This window comes from Piliocolobus tephrosceles, chromosome 7, assembly GCF_002776525.5.
Source record: "Piliocolobus tephrosceles isolate RC106 chromosome 7, ASM277652v3, whole genome shotgun sequence".
Taxonomy (NCBI): domain Eukaryota; kingdom Metazoa; phylum Chordata; class Mammalia; order Primates; family Cercopithecidae; genus Piliocolobus; species Piliocolobus tephrosceles.
This window is the reverse complement of record NC_045440.1, coordinates 13,918,139-13,943,957: the sequence shown is the minus strand read 5'-3', so window position 1 is coordinate 13,943,957 and position 25,819 is coordinate 13,918,139. Positions and strand designations below refer to the sequence as shown.

Genomic DNA, 25,819 nt, shown 5'->3' with positions numbered 1-25,819 from the left:
CATCCATTCCTTTACTTAGGTTCATCCTTGAGGATGAACCATTGCCAGCAGCCAGAACGACTGCCAGCGATTCCCGCTTCCTTTGCTCTGCCTTCTCTACCCTATCCTTAATGTTATTACTGGAGCAAACCCTCCATTGGCTTTCTGTTCCCTAAACAGGCATGACGCCACTATTTCCCTTTCCACAGCCAAATTTATCAAGAAGACATGTGGGGCTCAACCTCATAATACTTCAGAAAGAATTCATAGGTTATTCAATGCCAAATATGTAAAATTGGCATATTACTTGCACTGCATCTACCCCCTGTAGCTAAGATTCAAATTTCTCAGGAAGGTTTTCATTGTTCAGCCTAACCAAACTTTCACCAATCTCTTCAAAATGTATATTCCAGCCTTGATGTATTTATCTTCCTGAAATAAAGAGTATTCACTCTCTTTTTTTTTTTTTTTTTTTCTTGAGGCAGAGTCTCACTCTGTCGACCGGGATGGAGTACTGTGGCCGGATCTCAGCTCACTGCAAGCTCCGCCTCCCGGGTTCACGCCATTCTCCTGCCTCAGCCTCCCGAGTAGCTGGGACTACAGGCGCCCGCCACCTCGCCCGGCTAGTTTTTGTATTTTTTAGTAGAGACGGGGTTTCACCGTGTTAGCCAGGATGGTCTCGATCTCCTGACCTCGTGATCCGCCCGTCTCGGCCTCCCAAAGTGCTGGGATTACAGGCTTGAGCCACCGCGCCCGGCCGATTGTGTACCTGTTGTATCTTCTACTAAAATAGCTTCCTCACTCATTTCTCTGTCTCTGAAACTCCTTTTTATACTTCCACATCCAGCTGAAAAGTCAGTGCCAATTCTCTAGATAGGGAGTTAGCTACTCCCTTGCTACTTCCTTCGCATATTTGTCTCACTGTATTATAAGTATTTTTCTGTCATCCTACCTTTCTGTAAATAGCAAATATCTCATTCACATTTGCATTAGGTGGTGAAAACATTAAAAAAGGAAAAATAAGTGAAATAAAAATGAATTTACTTGCAAAAATATAAAGTCCTATGTAAGTTATTTTTAGAGGGTTTACATATATTCCATATGAAAATATAATGTTTCTTACTTTTTCATATAATTTTCTCTCAAAGACTACTTAGGATTGCTCTTTTCTTAAATAAGGTACTGAAAAAATAAAACACTACTGATATGGAGACAATTTTATTCTTAGTAAATATCAATCTGTAACCTATGATACAAAATAACTCCATCTGTTTTCTCCTAGGTTTTTTTCAGCAAATCTTTCTATATAGCAACTGCATCTAATAATCTGACTTACTAAATTAGGACGAGAAATCCAAAAGACAGAAATGTTCTCTCTACAGATAAATGAAAAGTAATCATCTGGTATTTGCAACTTTTTGCCTGAAGAAAAAAAAATATACAAATGACAAAAAAAAAAAAATAGATTGTTCAAAAAGTAGCAGTGGACTGTCAAATGAAACTAGAATCAGAAATTACTGAAATTATTTTTATTTTTTATTTTTTGAGACGGAGTCTCACTCTGTCACCCAGATTGGAGTGTAGTGTGTGATCACAGCTCACTGAAGCCTTGACCTTCTGGGTTCAAGTGATCCTCCTGCCTCCGCCTCCCAAGTATCTAGAACCATAGGTGTATGCCATCACATCTAGCTAATTTTGTAATTTTTTGTAGAGACAGCGTTCCCCCTACTGTTGCCCAGGCTGGTCTCAAATTCCTCAGCTAAAGTGATTGGCCTGCGAAAGTTCTGCGATTGCAGGCATGAACCACTGCGCCTGGATTTCTTTTCAAGTTTTACTGATAATGAGTCCAGCATTTTAAAAGAATTTTTCTCTTTCTTAGTAACAGGTATGTCTAAAATTCAAAAAACACACGAAAAATGAAGCAACAAATAGTGACTATTAGCAAAAAGAGAATGGGGCTTTTCTTTTATGTATCACTGCTAAGATCTATATGAAGAAATTCATACTGCTTGTGAAATTTCTTTGAATCCTAAATCTCGGCTTGATGTCAATGATCCATGAAATGAAACCTTGGAGAATTCCTGCCATACAATAAAATGATGATCTCAACACAGCTTTTCATCCTTCTGCTCAGGATTCCTGATGTGTTTCAATAAACTCATCACTTTATCTAGATAAAGTATACTGCTAAAATGCTACACCATAGATTGAAACAAGTTAGGAACAAAAAAAAAAAAAAAAAAAAAAAAAAAAAAAAAAAAAAAAAAAAAAAAACTACAGTAATTCAATAAATGAGAGTTAAAAACTTACCTGCAACAAATGCTTTATCTTTCTATCAATTTGCTTTAATGTTAACATATTTTGCTTCCTGAATATCTTTAAATAATAAGTTGAGAGTAAAATACAGCTCTGCCCTTATTTTTTAATAGGGAGGAGTGGGTATGTCTACAAACATATATACAAATACTTCCTTTTCTCACCGAAGGCCCCTCTGATGTGCAGAAAGCATTACTCTTACCATATTAAAGCTGGTGTGCAGAAATTCAGTATTTGTTGAAAAATACAGCAAAATTTGTATTTCCGATTCCAGTCTGTGAGACAAACTAGAGCCAAACAAGTACTCCTCATAGTAGTTTCTTAATTTTGAAACCATAAAGCATACAGGCAAGTAAACAAATGTAAGCAAGAAATGAGCTGCAGATATGCCCAATTTCATGTATGTATCCAAGCATGCATAATGAAGGGCGGAAGAAATAAAAATGTGGAGAACTGAGACATAGGAAGAAGATGGTCAGTGTTGTTCAATGAGTTTTAGAAAGGTATTTTTTAGTTCTCCTGCAATATAAAGGAGATTTATAATCATTTTCTTCTCAACTTCACGTCCTTCATTTTCATTAAGCCTTGAAAAACAGTGCCTTTTTATTATAAGCTAAATGATTTAATGGGTTCCAAAATTTTGCTCTAGAAAAATTAAGTCATTTCACTGTTTACAGTTCAAGTTTTAGAATTTTGATAAGTTTTATTAGATGATTTTTTTTTTCCGGTCATCTACACCTTTGTCAAAAGCTAGGTGTGTTCGTTCTCACACTGCTAGTAAAGACATACATGAGCTTGGGTAATTTATAAGGAAACAAAGGGTTAATGGACTCACAGCTCCACACGGCTGTGGAGGCCTCACAATCATAGTGAAAGGCACATCTTACATGGCAGCAGGCAAGAGAGAGCATGTGCAGGGGAACAACCCTTTATAATACCTTCAGATCTCATGAGACTTACTATCATGAGAACAGCAGGGGGAAACCCACCCCCATAATTCAGTTACCTCCCACTGGGTCCCTCCCATGACATGTGCGGATTATCACAATTCAAGGTCAGATTTAGGTGGGGACACAGAGCCAAACAATATCACTAGGAATCAACCCATATATATGTGTTTATGCATATTATCTGTGGCCACCAACGTTCCGAGTAAGAAAGAAGGGAAAATAGAGAAATAAAGCAACTAGCCTTTTGTGATTACTGGATGCTTTATGTGTGCTAGCTCATTTTCTTCACACAAAAATGCCGTGTGGTTAGTAGTGTTAATCCTGATTTTACAAACAAGGAAGACTTTCAGTTTCTCGAGAATTCCAAGTGCTTTAAACATTTTCCATCCCTTTTCCCCACCATACAGTAATCACTATATACCACCACTTCATGCAGTGCCTAAAACACAGTAAGCAAATAAAACAGGTTGCTTGAATAAACTGAAGGGGTCAGTCTTTGCTGGTAGATTTTTTAAAATGCATTGTTATGACACAACAAAGTAATAAAATCCAAAAACTTCAGTGTTGTTAAAAAGATAGTATTTCTCATCCAGATTAAGAAGAGTAGGCATGACTAACATTCATTCATGAAATTATACATCACACACCATAATAAAATATTGTACATAAAACTTAAGTACTTGCACAACCGATAGACCATGAAAAAGAAAACTGAATTCTAATTCTAGCTCACGTAGGCTTCCCTATAACATAAGCCCTTTGTGGGATCTACTTCTCCTACATATAAAATGAGGTTTGGCCTAGACGAATTCTAAGATACTTAAAGGTTTACAGCTTTGGTTATACACAGTACTGGAGAATTTGGTCTAGACTACTTCATTTGAATATGAACCTTAGTAACCAAGATATTAGTAATCAAAGTTTATAAAGGATACTAGAGGCACACGTTAAATTCTCATAATGACTCAATATGTTCAAGCAACACTATGAATTTAAATTTCAAACATTTTTATAAGACTCACACAAACATCAACGTTCCCCCAAAACAGTGTCCAAACTAATTTTATTTCATTCTAAGAATATTCAGATTAGATGCTTAACCTTACCTTTTTCTTATCCTGCTATTTCTTATCCTGCTACATTCTTTATCCTTCTAAATCCAAATCATAAATTACATTGTATGATCTGATTCACAACACCTAGTCTGACTCAGTCTGGTATGTTCCAAAAAGGCATGTTGAACTACTCAAAATCTCCTTCTTCTGACATACCATATATTTAAGGGAAGCAGTACGATGATAATCCCTTTTTTAAGCTGCTATTTATACCATAAGGCACTTTTTTTCTCACCATTTAGATGCCATAGGGAAAAGCCATATAAACTTCACAAAAAAATCTATCCAGAGATCATCAATGCAGAGTAAGAGTAATACTTTGAAATTCAACAGTCAGTAAAAAATAAATTATGATCTGTTAATGATACTGAACAGCAACAAATTACACTGTAGTAGGAAATAATTAACAAAAAAATAAAATTAGTCATACAGTACAGCTTAAAATTTAATGTCTTTTAAAAATCTTGATATTTACTGCCAGGAAAAATGTCAATTTAATAACTTGTAGCTCTGGTTTGCCCTTTTCAATTCATCAATATTTTAAAAGGATACTCAGTACCAGAATAATGTGTGATTCTGCCACAAACTGAGCCTGGCTGCTCCCATGAATGTAGCTCTATAAAAGAAGACAAAGAAACAGAAATTACAGTTTGAGAAAGCCTCATAATTACTTTGTAGTTTTAAGTCATGAAAATAAACAATGGAAAAATCCAATTAGATTTTTACTAATTAAATTTTTATTACTTTCTACTAGGTTCCATTATTTTAAATAATTATTAGTTAAATGCAATTAGATGACAATGTTGGTTGATGATACTGTAAACTGTAGGTGGCAACTTAGTATCAAAAGCAAACTTAATATAACTTGTTAAGGGATTTATCACAAACATACACACATTAAATATGATTCCTGTAGAGTTACTGCAAAAGTACAATTTTTTTAAAATTTTTTTTGTGATTTTTCATCCTTTAAAATGTCAGAAGTGACCACATGTCTAATCACTACTTCCCACATTATCAAAGTTTTTAAAATAAGGAGTCAGCTTTATAAATGCACGTAATTCATTATAGCATTTACATTTTTTCAAAACAAAATTATTAAAATTGTTTTACCCTATTGAGTAGCATACAGTTGATAACAGTTGATTACAGAAAATCCAACACAAATCTCCATCTAGATTATCTGGTTTCTAAATTGATTCCCATGATTATTTCTGTTGTTAATCTCTCTTATGAATATCAGTTGCTATGCAGTTGTTTTAAATAAATGTCCTTGTCTAGGTTTTCTATTTATATTAAAAAAATACTGGAGAAAAAAATACAGCAGCTTACAGTACAAATCAGTGACTCAACTTTTACATCATTTATGATGTATAATTGTATCCTATGCTTCAGATAGTATGCTCACAGTATCTTGTTTTTTCTTCTTCTTCAAACTTTTTCAGGGGGTACATGTGCAGATTTGTTACGTGGGTAAATGGCATGTCGCCAGGATTTGATGTACAAATGATTTTGTCTCCCAAGTAATGAGCAGAGTACCTGATAGGTAGTTTTTCAATCCTCACTTTCCTCCCACCCTCCAACCTTAAGTAAGCCCCAGGGTCTACTGTTCCCCTCTCTGTCCATGTGTACTCAATGTTTAGCTACTACTTGCAAGTGAGAAGATGTGGTAGTTGGTTTTCTGTTACTGCACTAATTTGCTTAAGATACTGCCTTCCAGGCGCATTCATGCTGCTACAAAGGACATAATTTCATTTGTATGGCTGTGTAGTATTCCATGGTGTATATGTAACACTTTTTTTTTTTTTTTATCCAGTTCACTGTTAATTGACAGTCATATAAAGTAGCTATTACCTGTCAACTTCCAAATGAGGAAACGGAGACTTAGAAAAATTTACCTAATTTGTTCAAGATTGCACAACTAGTAACCGGTGAAGTTTGGACTGAAACCTAGGACTGTTTCTATAGGTATGTATGCCCTTTCCACCATATAGTAACAGCTTACCAAAACACAGGAGGAACCTCAAGTAAAACTCTGTAAAAACTTTAATTAAATGCTGACAGTTAAAGTAATTAAAATCAGTATTTAAATAACTGACGAACATATCTGAGTTTAACAGTACAGGATAATATGACTGAATTTACGTAACAACTGCAAAGTAGTTTGCCTCTATGAGGATCACGAACTTAAGAGAATAACTTCAGACATCTTCTAGGTGAGTGGTTTATAATCCTTTCTGTTTATGTTCAGTAACAGAATCTTCTTTGATCAATCTTTTGTCAAGGTCATCAATGGACTCCCCCATTACAAAATCCTATAGTCATATCTAAGTCTTACTGGACTTAATCTACCTGAAAAATCTGCTGCATCTAACCACTCATTCTCTTTAATATTTTCTTCATTTGACTTCCAGAACCCCAGTCTTGAGGATGATTCTACCTCACTGACTCTTCTTCCTCCAGAAGGAGGAGGCTGTTCCCTTCCTACATTCTAGACTCTGGAGCATCTCAGAGCTCAAAGCCTTAGGCCTCTTCTCTCTACTCAGCCTTCCCAGGTGTTCTCATCCAATTTCATGGCTTTAATTATGTCTATATTGATGATTCTCACATTGGTATCTAGTCTGACATACTGGAAGTCTGAAAACAGCTAAAACGCAACTCCTGATCTGCGTCTTTCTATCCCAGCATCTTGCTTCTCTCCCATTCTCCCCTAACTCAGGGGAGTAACTTAATTTTTCCAGTTGTTTAGGTAAAAATCCTGGAATCACCTTTGTGTCTCTGTCCTTACTTTTCTTTCACTCTTTTCCTTGCCTTTATTCCCTCCTTCCCTCCTCCCTCCCTCCCTCACCACATATCCAGTCATTCAGAAAATACTCTTGGCTCTACTTTTAATATTCATTCCAAATTCAACCACTTTTCACCACTGCCAGGAAGAACTAGCAAAGGAGGCTAAAAAATAAGGCCCCAAGATCTGTCTGATCCAACTAGTCATCATCTCTTGCCTAGATGATTGCAATAGCCTCCTTTATTCTCCCTGCCTCTACCCTGGAGTTGATTTGTCATTCAGATGAATATTGCCGAAACTATCCTATCATTACTTTGCTCAAAATCCTTCAATGCTTTCTCAAATGTGTGAGAAAAGCATCATATCATGCAATGCATTTTGTGTTTCCAGTCACAATAACAAGAAACCTACGTATTTCTTTTCAATTTAAAAGTGCAGCTAGGTTAAAATAAATCACACTTTGTCCTTAGAGACTTAGTTCATGAAACCGATCTATAACACTAGCAGCTTATTTCTTGCATACATAAGGCAGGAGAGAGGAAAGGCTATGGAGACAGTCTGGAATTTGCCACCTACTAACTGTTATTATGAACAAACTGCTTAACCTCAATTATCTTTAAAATACGATTAAGAGGATATGCCTCAGTATACTTTCCTAAAAATCAGATAAGATAGTACGATATACAATAGTGTAATTGATCAAACAGAAATCATTTCATAGTCTCCACTTCAACAAACTTTGTATCTTGTTCATTTATCTCCTCAACAAACAGCATTCAGAAATTCATTTCCTTTTCGTAAGTGAATTTAGTGTGTTGAACTGACAGTTTTAAAAGATAATATTCAGGAATGTATACTAACATTCTATAAAATACATTCAGGAATGTATACTAACATACTATAAAAACACTGATTTTTGTACATCTTTTTATTTTTGTCTTCAAAGTCACATCAAAAGTAGATACCCTAAGAGCCTTCAGCATTTACTTAGCTTGAATTTGTTTGCAAATTTTTAATTCATCAGTTAGTATGTATCAGGCACCACCTCAGGCAACAGAAATCCAGCAGTTATAGGAAAAAATACCTATCTTCTCAAGCAGCTTACACACACAAATTACAAGATTACATTTTATCTACTAATGTGCAACAAAGAGATTACTGGCACACACCAAAAGCTGTAAGAGTAAGCACAAGAACAAGAATGAGTAAGTATTGCAAAAGTCTTAAACAATGACCTTAGATAGTTAGCTTTCATTTATGGGGCCCTTAAAGCAATGACTTAATTCACTTAAAATTAACCTTAGGTCTGCGATTTTAAGCTGGTCTTAAAAATTTGTCTCTAACAGATATATATACTTTCAAAATCCTTTGAAAGAGGGAATATTGAATAATGAATTCCCTGAAAGCTAAAGCATGATGTTCATTTATGTATTTTCCTCTCTGATTTTTTACTAATTCTCATGAGTGAGGGAAATAGCAGTAATTCAGGATAATTTATTCCAAAATATATAGTTAACTTGTATTTATAAGGGCAATGCATTTTCAGATCAGGTGAATAGTCAAGAAAAAAAATGTGTGCAGGCTTTGATAATGAATACGTATCAATTCTTCCAAAGGAACAAATGTGTCAACAAACCATTAATATCAATGTTTTTTACTTGTGTAGTCCATTGAATATTTCTCTTCTTTTTCTTTTGTTTTTGAGACAGTTTCACACTTTTTGCCCAGGCTGGATTGCAGTGGCGTGATCTCGGCTCACTGCAACCTCCACCTCCTGGGTTCGAGTGATTCTCCTGCTTCAGCCTCCTGAGTAGCTGGGATTACAGGTGTACACCACCATGCCCGGCTAATTTTTTTATTTTTAGTAGAGAGAGAGTTTCACCATGTTGGACAGGCTGGCCTCGAACTCCTGACCTCAAGTGATCCGCCCACTTTGGCCTCCCAAAGTGTTGTGATTATAGGCGTGAGTCACCGCACCTGGCCTCATTGAATATTTCATAGAGCATATGAACCAACATAAAATAAAAAGTGGTTTAATTAAAAAAATGGTTCATAAAAATAAGGTTGTAAGAAAATTCATGGCCATGACTCATGACTTACTTAAAGCCCAATTTTATGTAGAAGAAAAACAGTATAGCATAATATGAGAAAACAATATATATGAATGATATTATGTTCTTAATTTTAACATACTTGAAAATAAAAAATTGTATATTTTGTTTAATAGAGTTTCGATACCTCTTATATGGCAATATCAAGAATGAGTAAAAATAAAATAGAAATGAAGCTAAATATACTATATATCAGTATGTGAAATAAACCTGATCCCATTTAAGTTATTACTAAATTCTTGGGAAGATGACATCAGTCAGCATGTTCTGCTTTTTCAACATTTTAAAATTCTGCTGGTAGTAAATACTCCTTACGGAATCCTTTTAAACACATGTTCTGAAAATAAGAATGGCTACGGTGGACCAATAGGTTGTTACTTGAGAAGGTAGCTATGGTATCAAAAAGCAAACTGAACTTAGAAGTCAGTTTCCAGTGCTAATAATGGTCATTCAATTTAAAGAAGTAGTGGTTACTTAATGAGTTCAGTAATTTGGGCCTCAGTTTCCTAATCAGCAAATTGGAAACTGACAGCATGAAAGAAACAGTGTAGTGCAGTAGTTTATAAAATAGATTTTAGTCAAATTCCCTGAAGTCAATTCTCTATCCTGGGTTTCACAAGTAAGACCTTGAGCAAATTACTCTAAACTTTAAATTGTTAAGCTCTTTGATCGAAATAATAAAGCGTGACAAGTGAATTGATAATACACATAAAATAGCCTAATGCCTGAAACACAGTAAGAAGTCAATAAATGTAATCTATCACCACCACCACCACCACCACCACCACCACCATCATCAATCATCTAGGATTCAAATGAGATTCCAAATTTTAATGTCTTAGGTCATATGACTCACAGATGATAAAATGATTCTCCACTGGTTTATGCCCATGGTTAATTCAGTAATAGCAAACTATATGTGAGTTAATTCTCTTGCCAATGAGTAATATGTTTTTGTAAATTTATGCAAGTCCTTTATACACCAACCTGATACTATTTGCCTTGAGAGCAAAACATATTAACAACCAGCCTGTTTAACCCTAACAATGACTGCTTTAGTTAAATGGGCTTTGGATCAAAACCAAATTCTAATATAAGCAGAGTGCAAAAACTTGTTCAGTAATACATATTTGCCAGAAAATAGCTATTTTGAAGACAATAATACACAGTGTTAAAATTAATTAATTATTTCTCTTATTTACTGATAAAGCAATGCTGGCATCGCTTTGCTTTGGCATATAATCCCTACTTAAAAAAAATTTTAAATGCTTAAATCAATCCCATGAAATTTCGGATTTTTGATCATTTTTTAAATTATAACTTATTTTAAAAAGGCCCATTTATTACATTAAGTAAATGACAAGTGAAACTAAGATTTGACAGTGTTGGATGATACCCAAATAGTGATTTGTCTCAGTTTGGGTCAAATCCACAAAAACACTTTTTGGTCCTTTCTTCTTGCATTTTAAAATAATACATGATTGCAAAATAAACCAAGAGCTTGTCCGCAGCTAGAGGAAACACGGCTGATTATCTCTGACTAACTATATGAATTCTTTCAGTTCAATCTTGTCATGCAGTTTTACGCAAATCAGTATGAAATGATATGCAAATTTTTTCCATCTATTTTCTTTCATCCTCCTTGAAAACATCATGAAAAAGTACTAGTGTAAATCCTTTCAGTCTATTTCAGTCCTTTATTCACTACCTGCCAGAACAAGGGCAAACACGCAAAATCTGAGAAAATCTCACGCAAAATCTGAGAAAAAACACGCAAAAACAGACACGCAAAATCTGAGAAAATCTTTTAAGTGATAATCTCTCAATTGTTCAGCATCTGATTCAGTCATCTTTATGAATACAGAAATTATTGCAATAGCAAAAAAAAAAAAAAGAAAATATGATAATTTACTGTCAACCTAAAAACAAGAGGGAAAAAACCTTGTATTTTCCTTGACAACACTTCTCAGAAGTCAGAGGGTTGCCTTACTGTTTTTAAATGAACCTAACTATCTCTGAAATTCATCTGAACTACTTAAGATTTTCCAGGAGAGAAGTCCTAGTTTTCCTGATCAACGTCTACATAAAATGAGAGATCTGCTTTTCTGTGCATGACAGAATCAGTTTATTTTTGCTGAGTGTCTTAGTCTGCTTGGCTGCCCTAACAAAATACCATAGACTGGATGACTTAAACAACAGAAATTATTTTCTCATAGTTTAAGAGATTCAGAGTCCAGGATGAAGGTGCCAATGGGCTTGGTGTCTGGTGAGGACTCCCCTTGGGCAGAAGACAGCCAGCTCCTCACTGTGTGCTCACATGCCCTCTTCTTTGTGAGCAGACAGAGACAGGTGGACGTCTCTATACTTTCCTCTACTTCTAAGGCCACCAATCCAATCAGATTAGGGACCTGCTCTCATGACCTTATTTAAACTTAATTGCCTCCTAAAGGCCCATGTCCAAAGAGTCACATCTGGGGAGTTAAGACTTCGACATCTGAATTTTAGAGGAACAGAACTCAGTTCACACCTCTCATTAATTCTAAGTGAATAAGATAGCATTTCAAAACCTATCAGCTAGTGGGAATGTAGTCATGATACTAGTCCCAAGTCTCCTTTGTGTGCTAAAATACTAAGAATTACTTTCTTTTCAGTTTCTTTTTTAGGATACTAACGTCCAGGAAAGGACACTTTTGAACTCTTAAGACAGGAAGTATCTTGGGTCATCACTGTAACTGCACAAAGCAAGCTTAAATCCCACTCTAACATTCTAAGAAAAGATTCCTGTTTCTTACTAGTTACATGTTTGTAGTCCTATCCTTGGGGTCTTCTTTGAGGCAGCATTAGTTCTTACTAGGCTCTACACCAAATGGCAGACGTGATATAGATGATAAAATACTCAGGCCAAGTCCTTCTGGATTTGCCTGAGAGAAGAGATATAAACGGGTATTATCTCCATCCAGGTGACAAAGAATGCCACTTGTCTGATTTCCCAGACGTTGCACATATCTTCTGCCGGAAATTCCTAAGCATTTCATTAAATATTTGGCTTCCACTAAAAAATGATTACAACAGAGAAATAAAACTGTTCTTCGCGAGAACAGTGACAAATCTTGATTACTTGCCACGCAAAGAACTTTTTCTCTGTGAGGTGTCAGCGATAAGCCACCATTCTCTTTTCATCTGATGTTGCAGGACATTGTTTAGCAATGTCTCAGCTGAACTTACTGCACAATCTGTTGTGGAGTACGAAATCCTTACCTGGCCCAATCGTACTCCAAAAAGTCATCTTGGAATTTTATTTTCCTATTTGAGGATCAAAAAGGTTGATACTTAACCTAAGTTAGTGGTTCTCAATTTCAAAATAATGTGTGCATGAAATTGACCAGAGATATTTGTTTAAAAAGCAGATTTTCAGGCTTTATATATGGAAATTCCAATACATCAGGTCTGTGGTAGGACGAGAAATATGTACTACTAAAGAGCTATAAGCCATGACTAAATAACTACATTTTGTGGGAGGCTGTATGGGAAGGTGCAATGTATAATATTGTAAAAGCTTTCAGAAAGGCTATATATTCAGGGAAAACTTCTCACTAGTAAGAAGGTTTTTTTTTTTTTTAATTTAAAAGTTTTTTAAAATAATAAATGAACTGCTTACACATCCAGATAAAATATCTTAATAGTGTAAGATGATTTGTTTGTTTTTTAATAAAAAAATTTCCATTGGAACAGTGGGAGTTGAGAGCTCTACAGACAGAAGCCACATAGAGAGCGTGTGGCAAATTGCTTCCAAGCAATAGAAGATTCTACACACGAGGTGAATCAGGCAGGTAAGCAACACCACGTAACAAACAACGTATCTCTGAAAATTCAGATTGCAGTCATCCTGTCTAGTATTCTCAGAGCATCTCTAGAATACTATAAGAGGCAGGTAAATATTATAGGAAGACAGAAACTGAGCCTTTTGGAGATGGAAGAACCAAATGGTGGGTTAGTAGCTTCTAACCAGAGACTGGATTAAGTCCACGGATTTTTGGTTAACTGTGGCCCCATGGTTGGTCTTATTCAGTCCCTTCTTCATAAAAAGTTAGCTGTCCTGGTAGTAAAATGGAGAAATAGCTCTCTTGATGAGCTTTACCTTTATTACACTGTGAATAAGACTGGTAGTCTAGGTGTTAAAAGTAAAAGAAAAAAAAAGAGAGCGATGAAACAAAACCCATTAATTACAAGGAAACCCGAAGCAGAATATACTGAAATAATTCACGATAACTGCCCCTCCATAGAAAGTCAGTCAACAAAAGCATAGACTGCAGGTATGGAAAACTCCTAGGATCCTAGGATAACACAAAACAACCCTAAGCCCCAGACACTAGTGAGACAGCTAATGGGAATCAACTGTGTTTCAGGAAACACTTTATACTTTTTGATCAAAACTGTTAACAGGACCAATTAGAGAGCTTCTCATTCTACTTTATTTTCCAAATAAATGTTGAGAGGACAAAAATATAACACAATAAGATGAAGTTTCTTCTAAATATAAACTTTAAAAGTCTGTCCTATGAACTGCTTAAGTAATTTTAGTAATTTGTGTTTTGTTGATAATACATTTCTAGACTTATAGATTTCATTTTGTTCACTAACAAAGAAAAATTGAAATGTATAATTGCATAGAATTTTCTTGTGCAACTAACTGAAATTAAAAGTTCAAAATAAAAAAGTATTACATCCTTCAGCATTTCAAAATTCAACTGAATAGCTTTTAATGTAAGATACAGAAAATACGTATATCTATGCTGGAATTGCTTTTGTAGCTGTCACATTGGGTATACATGAAAAGTATAATATAATCTGTGTGTGTGTGTGCGTGTGTGTGTGTGTGTGTGTGTGTATTTTACTTTCTATCCTGGGGGGAAAAAAGCAACTATATCAAGGAACGTTAATATTCTCATATCATTATTATAAATGTAAATCCAAAATACAAAACCGAAAAAACTTAAATAACTTAACATTTACATAATTCTGCATTAAGGATGAAGTTACTCGTTTCCTATCACCAAATATTTTGCACTGTGATTGTCTAAGAAATGAATTAGGAACAGGTTCTCTGTGCCCTAATCTAGATTTGCCAATAAATTGAATGATTTCCCCAGGAAAGCTATGTAACCACTGCATAACTTATTTTCTAGGTACAGATCATTTTTTCTTACTTAGGGGTGATTAGGAGATAAAAAAGATGTTATTAGCAAGCAAAGTCTATAAAATGTGTTTAAACAAAAAATAAGAATCATTATCTTCTTTAAAGCAGTCTGTCTCTTACATTTTCTTTTGATGTACCTATAAATATGAATGTCCATGATACTCTCAGTATTCACTTGAAAATGCTTTGACAATTCTATAAGCACATGAACATGGATGACAAGAACCCTGGGTGGCCAGGGAATTACTCTTTAATAAGGAACCTTGTCACACATGTGTTATATTGCCCTTTGATCATTATCTGGGTTTGTATTTATTTGTGGTCACTGCCTCAATTGCAATATAATCAAAATCTCTCTCAGTGCCATTATATCATGCTAAACTACTATGTCCAGTACTTCAGATAGCTTTAATTTACATTCTTGAAACTTCTCTTATATGGTCTCAAGAATGACATTTCCCTAAAGTTCACCTAATGCCAGCAGCTTTGGAACTCTAATGTCATCCATTTGCTCTGTATGTCCAGGACCACTGCATTGTGATGAGCAAATCTGGAAAGTCACTGCTTCTAAATCTTTGACATCAGAGACTTTATCTTGACATCTGATATGAAATATAGTACAACAGTATGATAAATGAAACGTGTCTAAGAAATAAAAATGGCCCTAAGGATTCAGATATTAGGCCTATATAACATGGTTGACAGTACCATGGCTTTGCAGGCCTTCAGACTGAGTTTAACTAATAATGAGTTTTACTTGCTGAGGCTGCCTAATGAGACTTAAATTTGGAGGTAATTTTATATTTCTTTAAGCTTGCTACTTGAAGGCTACAGATGAACAAAATTCATTTTTATATTTAATCAGTAAACAATCAGTGTGAATCAAGGTATATAAGAAATGTTCTGTGTATATATATACCATATTTAACAATGATATATCACTTCTGCTTCTACTACAAATACTTTATAGCACTCAGCCTGGGCAACACTGTGAGACACTGTCTCTACAAAAAATAATTAGCTGAGTGTGGTGGCAAGTGCCTCCAGTCCCAGTTACTCAGGATGCTGAAGCAGGAGGATCACTTGAGCCCAGGAGTTTGATGTTACAGTGAGCGATGATCATGCCATTGCATTCCAGCTTGGGCAACAGAGTAAGAGCTTGTCTGTACAAAAACCAACAAACACAAAACTTTATAGCACTAAACACAATAATCACATTTAACAGAAATCCCATACTCTAATGGTTTGGATATCTGGTTCCATACCAGACTGCTAGGCTTGAATTCTGTGTGGAATTGAGCATTTTATTTAGCCAACATATGGTGCAGTTCCTGGCATATGAAATGGGGATAAAAGGATCTCTACTTCATTAAAGTCGTTTTAGTAACTTAAAGTTTTTAGAAAAGTGTGATGTAAGCCTTCAGTGTTGGCTATTGTGGTTGTATGTTATCATGTTTATTTATTCTACAAATATGTATTGGGCGTCTAATACATGGCAGGTTGCATTCCTAGGCATGTGAGATAAAACAGTGAACAAAGCAATTATCTCCGGCCTCATGGGGCTGTGTGTATATGTGTTTGGGAGATGACAGACAAAAAACAGTGACTCTAAAAATATGTGTATGTATACAACATAAAATGAACTGGACACTGTAAGTGCAAAGTGCTGTTAGAAAAGGAAAAGCAGAAAAAAAGTAAGGGAGTCAGAAGTATTGACAATGGGGAACAGGCTGCAATTTAAATGGGAAGAGAGTCAGGATAAACACCACAGAGACTGTCTTTGGCATCTGAACACAGTTGTGAACAAGGGAAGGCAGTTAGTTATATGGATTCTGGGGGAAGCACATACAAGAAAGATGGAATAATGGTCAGCACAAAGGCCTTAAGACAGAAACATGTTCAAGGAACAGTAAGAGGGTCAATGTCCTGGAGAAGACTTAGATGTTATGCTGAATTATATGGTGAGTCCTAAAAGGAAGACTGTGAGAAGAGTGACATGAACTATGTCAAGAACAGATTATAATGAAGCAAGAATAGAAGCACGGAGACCAGGGAAAGTTTACTACAGTAATCCAGACCAAAGATGCTGATGACATAAGGCAGTTTGACAGCAGGTAGTAAGAAGTGATCTGATCCTGTAGCAGATGGTAAGAAGTGATCTGATCCTGGATATATTTCAAAAGAAAGCATACATACAAATATATGTATATATTTGAAGGAAAAATGACAAGATTTCTTGTTTACTGTGTGTTTTTATACAAAAGGCAACAACATTAAAACTGATAGGATGTATAGTAAAGATTTAGTTATTTTAACGTCCAAATTCACAGTAAACACATATTTGAGTATTTGTAATACAAATACAGACCATTTAATATTTATGTTCAACTGAGGATATATGAATTTCAAATAAAATCAACATAAGTTATATATCTAAGTTTATGAAAATTAAAGAGGTCACCAAAATGGTAAATTGTACTTTAATTACAAGAGAGATATATTATTTATCCATGAAGTTCTATTCTCTTTTTATATTTCTCTCCTTTGGAAGATGTGTATCCTTAAACTCAACAGCTCTTTACATGAAAGACTCCATCCCAGACAGGTCTATATTTCACAACTTATGAAGTAACTACCGGTTTCTGACTTGATATCCCACTTGAATGTCCTAACACTCTAAAATCAAATCGTACAAATAAATGTCAATATTCTCCACACAAACAAATTTATCTTCCCAGCACTCCATGCACCTATCAATATGACAACCATTCTTCTAATGACCTAAGCTTCAACTTTGACATCTCTGCCTTACAATCAATCACAAAGCTAATGGGCATTTCCTATTTTCTACTGTCACTTTTCTATTACTTTGACCCAAATGATTCTGTCTGAATGTTTAACGTATCATGCTTGGATTATTACTCATCTTTACTTTCCAATTCCTCACTTCTAGTTAAATTTTCAAAAATCACTACTTTCATCAATCTATTACTCACAAACATTTGAAAACTTAAAATTGATTAAAGGTAATTCAAATCCCTTGGCAACCTATGCCAAACATCTCTGAATCAATCAATCAATAAATATCCAGTATTTAGATATTCTGTTTCATAAAATGCAAAACATAAGTAAATATAAAACATAGTGTCTTGGCTCAAAAGGAAATATAGTGTATATACTTAAAAATGTCTAATCATGCAAGGCAAAACAATCTTCATTCTCTTTTAAGTATTTTGTTTAACACTCAAGATTTAGTAGAGTAAGATGTAAATCTGCGCTTGAGTTAATGTCCTTCGTAACTGGGGATAAAAGTGTTTCTCTTCTTGAGAGCTGCTATAGGACTCAGCAGATCACAAATTAATAAAATTGGCAATTAAGTTGTATGGTACAAAATGAAGAATAGAATTTTGGTGGTCAACTTAGCTATATGTCCAAATGAGTGCTAGAGAAACACAAAAGTTGAAATTACAGTAGGCTGACAAGGAAAGACTCCAGAGATGGTTAACTATAAACAGAATATTTTAATGTAGATTATACTGAGGTAAGAAAGGAATATTGAGAAAGGATTTCAAACAGGTACAATGTGACAAGGAAATTAATAGAGGATGGAAAGCAAAACTGTTTATCTGATCTTACTGGGAAGGAGTTTGGAGATAGACATAATTGAGATACCATATTATGTACAATTTTCTTCACATCTCTATAAACAAAATCACATATTTCAGTAAAAGCAGTCTCTTCATTATTCTCAAACAATCCTATCCCCATTTTGACCTCTATACAGGTTCTTAAGGCTGTTCCATCTCTTTTCCCGATTCATCTCAAAAAATGATGTTTCCTCTTACTGACAGACCAAAATTCACAATGATTTTAAGGCTAATTCAAATTCCACCTCCTTTAATGAAGTTTTTTTCTAAAATTTTGCCTCAGAATAATATTTATTGCTATTAAACTATTCCAATACTTACTATCTATAACATTAGACCTGTATTTTAAACATATATGGATTTATAATGTCATAGTGTTGTTTTCAAGCCGTAAGTCCAGAATTCTGTCTATTGCAGGGAAAATGATATTATTTACAGAAGACAATAAAGGAGAAAAGGCTTCAAATACATCCTTCAATATATTTTAAAACAATTAAATATATAATACATTTAAACCCTACAGTAAAATATTCAGGGATTTTTAAAATTCAGAGCATCTAATTACAATTCTCTATTTTTTTAATTTCTCAAATGAAGCTATTATTAATGTCCTCAAAAGGGTATGAAGAACAGTTAAACTCAAAAAATCACATAAACAGTGGAGAAAAAGAGTGATGATTTAAATAATTACATAGTAAATGTTCTTTAAAATTAATAAAACCAGAGTTACTCATTTCATATTTACACTGAGCTCATTAAATAATTATTTTCTTTTTTGGTAAGGAGTTTTTTGCCAGTGAAGTTTCTTAACAGATAAATATTGATATTTAGTACTTAGTATATACTATTAGTATATAATTAAAATATTTCTCCAGAGATTTCAAAGTATATTTCATCATTAGTAATTAATGTATCACAAGTCTATGAGTATATTACAACAGAGCACTTATACACACTTATTCAATTTTTTTACCCATAAATTGGTTTTATCAAATATACTTCCATTTTTGACAACTTCATAGATTTCAAAAATGTTACACTGACTTGCAAATATCAAAATCATACTTACTTATAAGAGTGTGTGACACTGTAAATATGCTTAATTTAAAAATGAAGAACAACTTTTCTTTAAACTGGCTTTTTTTTAAGCTGGTTAATTTATATGAAATCCCTCAGATTTGTCCTTAATCAGAAATACATATTAATGAAAACAAGAACATTCACAAAACTTCAATTAGAATTTTTGTTTTTTTCTTCTGGAGACATTGTCTCGCTCTGTCACCCAGGTTGGAGTGCAGTAGCACAATCTTGGCTTGCTGCAACCTCTACCTCCTGGGCTCAAGTGACTCTCCCACCTCAGCTTCCCGAGTAACTGGGACTACAGATGTGTACCATCACACCAAGCTAATTTTTGTATTTTTAGTAGAGATGGCGTTTCACCATATTGGCCAGGCTGGTCTTGAACTCCTGACCTCAAGTGAACTGCCTGCCTTGGCCTCCAAAAGTGCTGGGATACAGGCGTGTGCCACCACGCCCACCCCTTCCATTAGAATATTTAAGCACAATCAACACTCATTTTACATAGCATATTTAAGGTCTTTGCATTTTTTTGTATATAACTCATACCTCAATACTAAAAAGAGATATGTTTTCATGGAAATATTATTTGGAAAACATTAGGAGAAACACATGAGAATTGTTCCATCATATCCACAGAAAAGTATGCCCATGGGTTTTACATTTATAATCTGGAAGCATTTTTTTTTCTAAAACAGAGACTACTGCTAGAAAAATGTGAAATAATTTTTTATTTTTTTACATCAGGAAATGTACAGTAGTCCCGTCTTATCTTTGGTTTTACTTTCTGTGGTATCAGTTACCTGCTGTCAACTACAGTCTGAAAATATTCTATGGAAAATTCCAGAAGCAAACAATTCATATGCTTTAAGTTGCAGGCTCTTCCGAGTAGTGTGATGAAATCTCACACCATCCTGTTGTGTCCTCCCTGGGGTGTGAATCGTGCCTTTGTACAGCATATCCACACTGTACATGCTACCCTCCCATGAGTCACTTAGTGGGCCACTCAGTTATCAGGTTGACAGATCACAGGAAGAAGAAGAATGCGTATAGTACAGTTAGGTATTTTAAAGGACAGACAGACCACAGACCACATCCACGTAATATAATTTATTACAGAATATTGTTATAATTGTTCTATTTTACTATTAATTATTGCTGTTCATCTCTTACTGACCCTAATTTATAAATTAAACTTCATCCTGGTATGCATGTTTAGGAAAAAACACAATATATATAGAGTTTGCAACTATCTGAGATTTCAAGCACTCAGTGATTGTCCTGGATTAGGGTGGACTGTATAAAGATTATTTAATTTAATTATCAAAACAGAAAAAAAAGAAACCTTGAGGTGTACAGATTCTTCCATTTTACAGAAAAGGTTAAGTAACTTGCTTAATCAAGAAGTGTCAAGGGACACCTGCACTCAAATGCAGAGTTGTATAATGTGCAATTCCATGCTCTTATTGTTGTATCATAGTTTCCAAAATAATCCAGTTTAAAATTATAAAGAGGTCCAAAGAGGAAGAAATCCTACCAAGAGAGCTATTAACAATAAAATGCAAAATTCAGTTCTGAGTATCTGAAAATAGAAAACCAGTATCTACCAGAATTGGTTATATAGCTCTCACTCTAGACATTCTCTGGATTTAATATACATCTTTCTTTTGAACATTCATCTTCTCAATTAAATTTACTGATTCTTTATCAAACTGAACAAACTAAAAGAAACCTTAAACTAGCAGAGAGAGGACAAGAAATTATATATTTAGCATTCCTACTAAGAAAAAAGTATAACCTTGGAAATCATGTAGCACTGAAACATCTGGATTAATACCAGATGTTTCAAGATAGCTCACAATTCTTCATTAGTACAATTATTTCAGAACCATGTTAGTATCACCTCTAAAGTTTCTCTTTAATAACCACTTCCAGCAGTTCCAAACTACCAAATACAACTATTATATAAAATACAGTGCCTGTATGGTAATGTAGAAATTTTTGATAACTAAAACACTTTCTGGCTGGAAATAGCGATGAGATGTCATTTTTTTACAACCCTCTACCTTTAGATGATGGCATACCTTCAATAAAATTGGGGTTCAAAAATCAAAATTTAAAATCAATATATATACTGGTACACTTGTTATTTACACAAATTTACTTTATGGATTAATCATTCAAATCCTTTATAAGTCTGTTTGAGGTAAAGAGCTATACAATTCTATCCTCATATTCCAATAATAGAGCATTTTAAGTTGTACAATGCAATTTATACAGACTGTCTTCAAAATGCTTTGTACCATCAATAACGTATCTCATGCTGAGTAAATGAGGTAGACGTTACTGAAAGTTGTTCTTAATTGTGTAAGACGTCTGTAGCTTCAATGAAGAGGTAATATCCTTCAAGGTGCACTTTCACTAAAATAAAACTTAAATCAGTAAGCCATTAACATGCAATTGGTATTTGCTTAAGTACTTTTCAAACGAGACCAAGGGTGTGAATAAGTGACCAACTATTTTCATGAGAAATATGTTTAACAAGCGTCAAATGAATATTAATGCTTTGTTAGAGGCTGAATTGAGTTCCTCTCAAAAATTCTTAAGTCCTAAACCCCCAGTACCTCAGGATATGACTATTTGGTGAGAGAGTCTTTAAAGAGGTAGAGTCTTTAAAGAGGTCATTAAATGAGGTCACTAGGATGGGCCCTAACCCAATACGATTGGTAAAAAGAGATCAAGACGCAGACGTGCAGTGAGTAAAGACCGTGGGAAGAGACAAGGAGGAAATGGCAGCCATCTACAATCCAAGAAGAAAGACCGCAGAACAAACTGGCCCTGTTGACTCTTGGGTCATGTAGGCTTCCTAATCTTGAACAAATACATTTTCTGTTGTTGGAACCATCCAGTCAGTGGTACTTTGTTACGGCAGCCCTAGCAAACTAATACATCTATTACAACTGACAAAAATTATGCTCGTTTTCTTAAAATCTTTTAATCGATGCCACTAATGCCTTATGTTTATTGTCAGCATTCTTTTGAACAATAGCAACAGTATGCTTAGATTTTACTTTTAAAAATGTAATTTTAATTGGAAACGCTTACAAGCATGTAAATTAACACATGTATTATATATACTTGCAAGTGTAAATATGTGTGGAAAAGCATAGAAAAGAAATGAGAAGAGACCACATTAAACTGTCAACCACTGTTACCTTTGGAATGAGTATGATAAATTGGGAAGAGAATAACGAAAGGGTGGCTTTTATGTTTTCTTTCATGTAGTTGCGTATTATTTGAATCTTTTACGACTTTTACAAAAAAGCATTTGTGGATTATTTGGGATCAACATGTTCTTTAAAGAAAAGCAAAAATATTTACTGTTGCCATCAAGTTTACAATATACTAGAAAAATAAGAATTACTTATAAATGCCGTGGACAGCCATCTGATTTAACAACATGGAAATACCTGGTAACCTTAGAGAGTGAAATTATCAGTGGAGCTATGAATAAAGGAGCCAGACTGAACTGTGCTGTGGAGTGAACCAGAAATGAAGAAACTTCATGGGACACAGATAACTATTCTAGCAGTTCACACAGGAAATAAGGTCATCTAAAGTGACCTTTACTGTGACCCGTGAAGACGAGAATAAAGGTGTGCAGTTGAGAAATTTTAGGAACAAACACTGGAATGTATTAAATCAAAACGTTATTTCTGACTTTCTACAGTATTTTACAAGTAGCAGCAAAGCAGACAGTAAAGCTTAAAAGGATTGGGGATTGGCAAGGAAGATACGGTTGAAAAGAAAGAGGAATGAGATTCTGGAGCAGGAAATCTTAGTGTCCTTTGGAGACCACGTAAAGCCTTTTAAAAGGGGTGATGGAAATGGGAACATAAAAGAGATCTAAGAAAACGGCTAAGGAATAAAGATCAAAATAAGCAGGAATAAGAGAAGGTGAGAAACTGAAGTTAAACTCAATGATGTGAATTTCAAGTTGAAGATCTTGGTTTTGGAACCGTTACATGTTTTTATGAGGTTATGAGGTTTCAAATGGTTCTGAAAAGAGCAGGTTAAGTGGAATGAACAGGTAGTGACAGAAGTTAAAGCGAAAAATGATAATACAAAGATAGTTTTCTAAAAGAACAGCATGAGTACTCCGAACAAAAGCATTAAAACAAGGAAATATGTATTATGTCTGAAGACGAAGAATGAATTACATAACCTTTAAAAGTCCCTTAAGAGCCTCTAATCTTATTTTTCAAATAAGCTATTACTTATTTGAAATATTTTTCAATATTTGTAAAATAAGGTTGTGTTTTCTAAAAATACTATTAATAAGATATATTCAATCCTAGAAAATAAAAATTATGTGAAGAAACTGTGCACAGCAACTTAGTATTTTTTCTTCCCGGAAGGAAAACATTAAAAATCAAGGTCGGAGCAAATCACAAAAATAATATTCATCAAGTTCATAAAGTTAGTGTCTTGTTTATTATTTCCTTTCAGTTCCTAAAACTATAGTAAAAACCTGACAGTCAAACTGGGGATGGCAGGGAAGAGGAAGTTATATATTTTAAAATATATTCTGAAATTGTAGAGTAACTCTAATTGTCAACTAAAATTTTCAAGTGGAAAGCTTAAATAAACAGGTAAAATATATTTGCAATTAGCATTATCTTTATGGATATAAACAAGATACTATTGTTCACGAAAAGATTTTCTTGAGCAGATCAGACAAAACAGGTTAATATCTTTAATTTGCTTAGTAAACCATGTCTACAACACAGTGCAATGGTAAATTCTCTAAATATGATGCTGAACTATCACAAATTCTAAAGTTAAGAATCTTAATGCTTTATGCAATAATGCGATTTATACAACTATATATACATACAGTAAACACACACGCACACACACGTACCTTCTTGTTTCTCTAAAACCTAGTAACCTCTTGTCCGAGACAAGCTTTTGGTTTAGAAAAAGTAAACTAAATTATCAATGGCATAGATCCTTTGAAATTATGTCCATCCTTTCAGTCTTCTAAATAATATTGGAAAAAAAGAGCAGAATCTTCTATGCCTAATGAAGAAATTCTAGGAATCCTACAAAAGAAGGGAGAGAACCCTTAAGATATTGCCTCAGCTTAAGTAGGTCAACATCGAGGAAACACTTACAGGAATTTTTCAGGAGAAATGTTTCATTACTTTTTATTGCCAAGGAAAATGCTGGTCGTGAGAGGAGAGGACAAGAAACAGGGAAAACGAAGAAAATGGAGGTAGTAGTTCGGGGACTACTGTTTTAATGTCTACATTATCAGAGATAAGCCTGAATTTAGATCAGAAGTTCTTAATTTACTATTCATAAGACTCAGGAAACCCTTGAGGGGTGACTTGGGTGGAAGATATGTTAACTGCAAAGGAAAGTGAAATTCTGGAACGCAGACAAAATTCCATTTTTTGCTTTGGTGCTAGTTTTATATATATATAGATTCACGTCATGCAAATTACCAAGCTGCATAGTTATGATTTGTGCATTTTTATGCCTATATATAATGTTTCTGTAGAAATTTCACTCAAATAACCTGGGAATCTTGCTACAAAGGTGTATTTCTGGATCCCGTTTTCTGGAATCTGCATTTTAATAAGTAGCCTGGGGGTTTGCTCAGCCAACCTCTGGAACATAACTGGAAAAATGACAGTGGAGAGGTGAACAACTATTTCCTTTTTCATGTCAGCTATATATTTTCCTGCCATAGGAACCTCTGGACCATTCAATGAATCTGCTGATTTTAAACCGCAGATTGATTACTCATTATAGAATGAAGGCCCTTGTTGGGTCCGAACTCATTTCCACTCCCACTCTTTATTTTATCTAGGCTGAAACAGCACGAGGCCCTATACTAGAAAACACAAAAATGAGGAAATAATTATTTCTGACTTCAAGAAGTTTAAGTTTACACTCCAGCTTAAATAACTGTATATTATCTAAACTACAAGTCAAGCAAAAAATTAGGTAGCATAAGTGGTAGCAAATAAAGCATTATTCAATGAAGAGGAAGGGTGGAGAAACAGACAAAGTTTCTTGGGAGAGATCATCACAGGATGATTCTAGCCTCCAGATAAAACCTAAAGTAAGATTTCAGTGAACAGAAGAAAAAGGAGGCAGGACTTTGAAAAGGGCAGGGAGGAAAGCACTAAGGTAAAAAACAGTATAGACTGTAGGTAAGTCCACCAGGAGGCAAGAGGCTGTCAGTACATTTGGAGGGACTCTGGAATGGGAGAGAAATAACGAATTTTGTTAAGTATAAGGAAGTCACGGAAGACTTGAACAGAAAGGAGATGTGATTGTAGGTCGTTTTAGGAAGCTGAATCTGAGTGCCATAATTTAATGGATTGCAACAAGGAAAAGATGTAGGTGAGCCAGTCTCCTCTATTACAGTGATTAGGAATCTGGACTAGGCAGTTAGATAGGTCTAGTTCCAGTGGAACCCTATTTAAATTAAGCTACTTAACCTCTCTAAGCCATATTTTCCTTACCTAATTGGGAGATAATAGTGGCAATTTCATATAAGGACTGAAGGAGACAACACATAAAGGTCCTAACACTTTAGAGGTAATTTATCCTCCTCCTCCTCCACAT

The 25,819-nt window shown here is 34.5% G+C and overlaps 1 protein-coding gene across 4 annotated transcripts in view; it reads right to left on the bottom strand.

The window, feature by feature from the left end:
• Window positions 1–25,819, bottom strand: part of TUSC3 (tumor suppressor candidate 3) — a 296,682-nt gene that overhangs the window by 27,908 nt on the left and 242,955 nt on the right. For all 4 annotated transcript variants that reach the window (XM_023219165.2, XM_023219162.3, XM_023219164.3 and 1 more), the window contains one exon: window positions 4,913–4,976. In XM_023219165.2, the coding sequence (XP_023074933.1) occupies window positions 4,913–4,976 (64 nt within the window). The remainder of the gene's footprint in view (window positions 1–4,912; window positions 4,977–25,819) is intronic.